The sequence below is a fragment of the Siniperca chuatsi genome, linkage group LG24 (assembly GCF_020085105.1).
Source record: "Siniperca chuatsi isolate FFG_IHB_CAS linkage group LG24, ASM2008510v1, whole genome shotgun sequence".
NCBI classification, from domain to species: Eukaryota; Metazoa; Chordata; class Actinopteri; order Centrarchiformes; family Sinipercidae; genus Siniperca; species Siniperca chuatsi.
Window position 1 is genome coordinate 18,534,298 of NC_058065.1, and position 5,555 is coordinate 18,539,852.

A 5,555-nucleotide genomic window follows, 5' to 3' on the forward strand; every position below is an offset into this window, starting at 1 on the left:
AAGAAGCGCCCCAGCTGTTTTTCCCCCTTATTTAAAGCATGTTGGATAGGGATGCCGCGGGTGTGTGACAACCACTCTAACCACTGGATACCGGCGTTTGAAAATGTCTTGAACTGACGCCTGTAGTCGTCCGGAGAGGGGATCGCTAATGTTTTAGGTGGTAGAAAGTTTGTCAGAAACACCTTCATGCATGCCGAAGCATGGTCGCACGGCTGAAGGGGTCAACGGCGGTTTCAGAGATGTACTGCTTCCTGAAAAGCATGCAACCCTCAGCGAGAATGTCTACATCATTTTGACAATAGAGGCGAGCCTCATTCATGAAGTTGAATGTGCCGTGCCGCACCGTCGCATACCAGCTGTAAAAGTCTGTTAGCTGCTCCGTTGTCATGGTTTCAATACCGTAAGCCTGAGGGGGAGGGTACTCGCCTGTATAACTCAAATGGGCCTCTGAGCTGAAACCATGAGGAAAGTACCCCTTTACTTTATCATTGAAACCGAGCGCTTTCGGGAAATTAGCTAAACGCATGGTTAAAAAGGATAGAGAGTCGATGTATCTTTGTTTGTAATCGTTATCGGTGATGCAAATTACTTTTGATCCTTGCATAATCAAAGAGGGCTTTAATCCCTGTTCGACCATGGCTTTGATAACGAGGTAGCTGTCAAACCCTTTGGCATTATGGGCTATGAACACTGCGTTTTTGTACAAAGGCCGTCTGAAATGCAGTAGAAACTCTTTGGCACAATCTGCACCCTGAGAGCTCCATGTTTTACCATCTAAGGTTCGTGTACACACTAAAAACGGAACGTGAACGCCGCTTCTTGTCAACGTATGTTTCAAAATCATAAAACACCACTTTTTCATTGTGTTTTGTTTCAGGGGGTATCGGTTGGATGTAGCACTGATGAACCTCAGTCTTAGAGTCAGAGTTCAATTTCTCGTCGCAAATTTTACATTTCGCAGTCTGACATTTGTGTTGTTTACCGTTACCGTTTATAGCACAGTAGTACAGTCTTGCGCATTTGGTACATTTTTTGTACAAATCACAAGCGCTGGCATATGTTTGACTTCTCGATCTCTCTGTAGGTTCTTTGTGTTTGGCCAAACAGAAAGGCGAGCGACACGTTCTGTTGCATTGGTCACATACAACGGGTTGACACGGCCTTTGTGTACAACCGTGGTTAAAGCATACGGTGCAACGAGCTTCGCAAGTATGGCCTAACACGGTGTTAAAACCTGTAAAGCAGTGCTCACAAACATAAGGCGAACCTAGAAAGGCTTTGAGATTTTTAACCGCATAGTAGTGATTTTGGAAGAGAAACAAAATCAGGGTTTTACTCCGTCTTGGGCTATTTGTCATGAATTTGCGGAGAGCTCTGTCTTCCTCGGTTCTGTAAAACACTACAATTGTACAGTCCAACGCGGTTTCAAATTTGGGGATGTCGCTAAAGGATACAGCTGTCTGCTCGTCTAACCCTACAGCAATTTGAATCTGTCTACCGCGTTCGAGGGCTTCTCTATCGCTGATATCAGGATCTAACAGATGAGCCAGACAGATGGCAAAACATAGTTGATTCTCTCTGTTGTGGACGATGTACAGAAAACGTTTTTTTTTTTTTATGATTTCACTGTCTAACATTTTCCCAAGAAATCGTTTCCCCCCACCCCTAGGGTTCTGGATCACTTTTACGACAAGTTCTAGCTGACCATCAGCCATAACGGCCCAGTTAGACTTCACAACACGGAGTAAGAGCCTTTCGAAGTCGGCTAGGCTGGGGAGCTCGTCATTAGATAAGACGACCGAGACGTTACTAGGGAGATTTTGACCACGCAGCTCTAACTGTACCGCGTCTCGAGGAGTCACATATGCTAATGCTTGTTGTAGCAACGCATCGGCATGCCGTAGGCTGTATTGTAAAAATGCTGTAATCCACTATTTCATCTGCGTTAAGAGGGGGTGGAAAGTTTAACAACTGATTTGATAATTTGCAATTTGGCTTCGCCGCAAAACACGTGGTTGTGGGGAAATACGAGCACCTCCTTGCTGCACAGGAGGACTGGGTATGCTGAGATCGTTGTAGTTTGGAGGCGTCTGAGGGTCTGATAAAGTGGGACTTTGTTCGAGTTGGACATTATTTATTCTGATTGTTTCATTTGGTGATGATTCATTCTCTAACTGTTCAAGGTTAGCGAGAGCTTGATTTAAAGCAAGGAGAGGATCTACAGGCTGTTCGGAGCTGTTAGATGTAGCGGCTGTGTCATTTTCATTCAAATCATTTTCAGTTAAATCGTTTTGAAAACCCGACGCATTCTGGAGATTTTGTGCTACTGAGTCTGTTAAACTCTCTAACAATTCAAGGACGTTATTTATTCTGATTGTTTCATTTGGTGATGATTCATTCTCTAACTGTTCAAGATTAGCGAGAGCTTGATTTAAAGCAAGGAGAGGATCTAACGGCTGTTCGGAGCTGTTAGATGTAGCGGCTGTGTCGTTTTCATTCAAATCATTTTCAGTTAAATCGTTTTGAAAACCCGACGCATTCTGGAGATTTTGTGCTACTGAGTCTGTTAAACTCTCTAACAATTCAATAGCTAATAAGGTGTGTTGTTCCATGACCTCATACAAATCAAACGCTTTTAAAAACCTTAAATCAGCATCATTGCAATTATACAGATGATAAAAATCACAGTCTGAAACAGTTTACAAATTGTCACTTTGTACACCTATCTTCTGACAGAGGAGCCAAAAGGCTCTAGACATCAGATCCAATTGCTGGTGTGTAGCTCCGCAGCACCGAGGACACCTGGATGGTCTGGACCTGGGTCTGTTTGCTGGTGACAAAAAAAGAAAAAGAGAAACAAAAAAGAAAACATTAACTTCATAAACGGGCAGATTTCATAAACACAGCAACCCCTTAAGGTATGTAAACAAACAGCCAGACCGTGTGTGTGTGTGTGTGTGTGTGTGTGTGTGTGTGTGTGTGTGTGTGTGTGTGTGTGTGTGTGTGTGAGAGAGTCACAAACTTGCTGTGAAGCCAAAAGTAAGGTCCAAAAACAGCTGTTTAAGAGAGAGTGATGAGAATAACAAAAGCAAAACCCCCAGAATTTATAGCATCTTATTCGTAAATTAAAAAACTCCAAGATAACGCTATAACTCAACCGTCACAATTAATAGCTTATAACAACACACAGTCAAATACAGCTTATGAGACTCCGCTTTTGTAGAAAGTTAATTTTAAACATGGCCTATTTAATTTCACACATACAAAACCTTATGGTGTAAAATGAGAGAAAAGGAACGTACATTGCTTCCTTCTGGGTAATTATTACATGTATACGGCATGAATGAATCGTCTCACAATGTACTGTAAAACAATTTAAAAAGCAAATAGACTTACAACGTGCCGATGGAAATCCTTCGCTGGAAGCCCCGCGGGATCTCGGGTATGGAATCTCAGATCTGGTTCTCCTGCGGTTGCGACCTGATGAGAATCCTGGATCCCTGTCCGCTGGTTGAGGCCTCTCCGCGGTCATCAGCGGTTGATTAGCGGGTGAGACAGACTCCCGGTGAAATGGCGGTTGATCTTCAAAATTCTGACGCGGTATCACATCAGCTGGATCTCTTCCGGTTAACCGGGCAGCCTCTAAAGATTGTATAATGTTTTGACCGTCTGAGGTATGGCCCGTTGCGTCATCCTGTGGCTGTGATGATGGCGATAACCCTTCTTGGAAATATTGGTCCAAATCGCCCCACAGATCTAGCATGAGAAAAAGTTTTTGATAAATATTCTGCGTAAGTTTTAGGTTTTAAAAAAAAAAAAAAAAAAAAAAAAAAAAAAAAATGTAGCAACTAACCGGGTACTGCCTCTGAAAGCACAGATGAGGAGTCAGTATCAGACGAGGTCTCGGATGTTGAGGTATCAGTTGATGAATCTGAAAGATATAATTTATAATCACGGTAGGAAATAAAAGTGTTTTAGATATTTCAGTATTAAAAATACGTAATGTAGACCTGTACTTACCAGACTCCTCTGCTTGAAGGTTCACCCCTCCGTTTAGAGTCACTGCAAAGAATGAAAAAGTCCCTATGTTTCTGCCTAAAGGTTTAAACGCATAAAATTTAGCTTTAAAGATATAGGTAATTTACCGGATGCTTGAGCCATTCTCCGCTGTCAGGTTCAGAAGTCCTATTCTCTCAGATACGGAGACACAACACAGAGACCTCTCCACACACACACTATCCCTGCTAGATCGGAAATAGCTGGTTATATACTTTGTGCTCCTCCAGGTACACAATACTATGTAAATGCATAAATTTCACACTTCCTCCAATCTTCTTGATCTTCACAGGACGCTGCATTCCATTCTCCAAGTTTTTAATATCCACAGTCACTAGGTACCCCATATCTTTATAAGTTCCTGTGTGTGTGAAAACAATGCAATGACCAAACAGTCTATATCGGCAGGATGCCGGTTCCGGTCTGCCAACACTCATATGCATACATTCCCATTTCTAGCTAAATTACCCCTAATTAACTGCAGATGCGGGGTGACAGCTACAGGGTGCCGACTCCGGCCTGTCAACACATAACCTCTTGATCTTCTCTGATTCCTGTGTGTGTGTGTGTGTGTGTGTGTGTGTGTTTGATGCAGAGATTAGCCTCTGAGATTTAACATTTAATTTACTTTCTTGTCATTTGAGATGTTTATTATCCAGAGCTCCAACACGGGGCTTCACACAGAAACATACAAATGTACTTTGACATTTGACATCAGGCTCGGTGTTAAAGATACTTATTGTAATTTCCTATTATGATATTGCGAAACTTTAAAGTATAATCTTTTTTAAATATGTCTTAAGACCATAAAAGAGACATTTCTTGATCTGTCTTCATACAAAGGGCCTTCGGAAAGAGCAGGAAACATTGATGCTTTTAGGGACACAGGATGTATAGATGTATGAGAAATGCCTTAGACAGCTGTATGATCAGAAAGAGCCACTTATTGTAATTTCCTATTACGATATTGTGAAACTTTAAAGTATAATCTTTTTTAAATATACCTTACGACCATAAAAGAGACATTTCTTGATCTGTCTTCGTACAAAGGGTCTTCAACATTGATCCTTTTAGGGACACAGGATGTATAGATGATTGAGAATTGCCTTAGGCTGCTGTGTGGTTTTCTTTACTCTGTGTGTGTGTGTGTGTGTGTGTGTGAGGAGATTCACATGCCGATTTCAAACTGTCTTTAGGGTGATGGTATTACAAAGGAAAATCTGACGCCCTCATTCCTTGATCTTCACACAATCTGCACAGGAGTTGCAAGAGATGCTGCCTGTAGACATTCATCAACGGATATCTTTACATTTATTCAGCTTCAGAACTTTAATCATTTATTTTTTATTTCACATTTTCACAGAATCATCGCCTCACGCAAGCTCCTCCTAACCTATTTTCCCATTGGCTAACCCTCCCTTTGGTTCACGCAAACTCCGCCTACCCTCCCACATCTTTCCAATTCATTCACACCTCACTCTGCACCGGACAGACAACAG

The 5,555-nt window shown here is 42.0% G+C and overlaps 1 protein-coding gene across 1 annotated transcript; it reads right to left on the bottom strand.

Annotated features, from left to right (window-relative positions):
• Positions 1–825: 825 nt before the first annotated feature.
• LOC122872396 lies at positions 826–4,800 on the bottom strand. Its single transcript, XM_044188583.1, has 5 exons — positions 4,146–4,800; positions 4,021–4,062; positions 3,854–3,931; positions 3,397–3,756; positions 826–2,830 (listed from the first exon to the last, which is right to left on the bottom strand). The coding sequence occupies exons 1-5, from the start codon at positions 4,159–4,161 to the stop codon at positions 2,700–2,702; spliced, it is 627 nt and encodes a 208-aa protein (XP_044044518.1). The 5' UTR covers positions 4,162–4,800; the 3' UTR covers positions 826–2,699.
• Between the last annotated feature and the right edge of the window lie 755 nt (positions 4,801–5,555).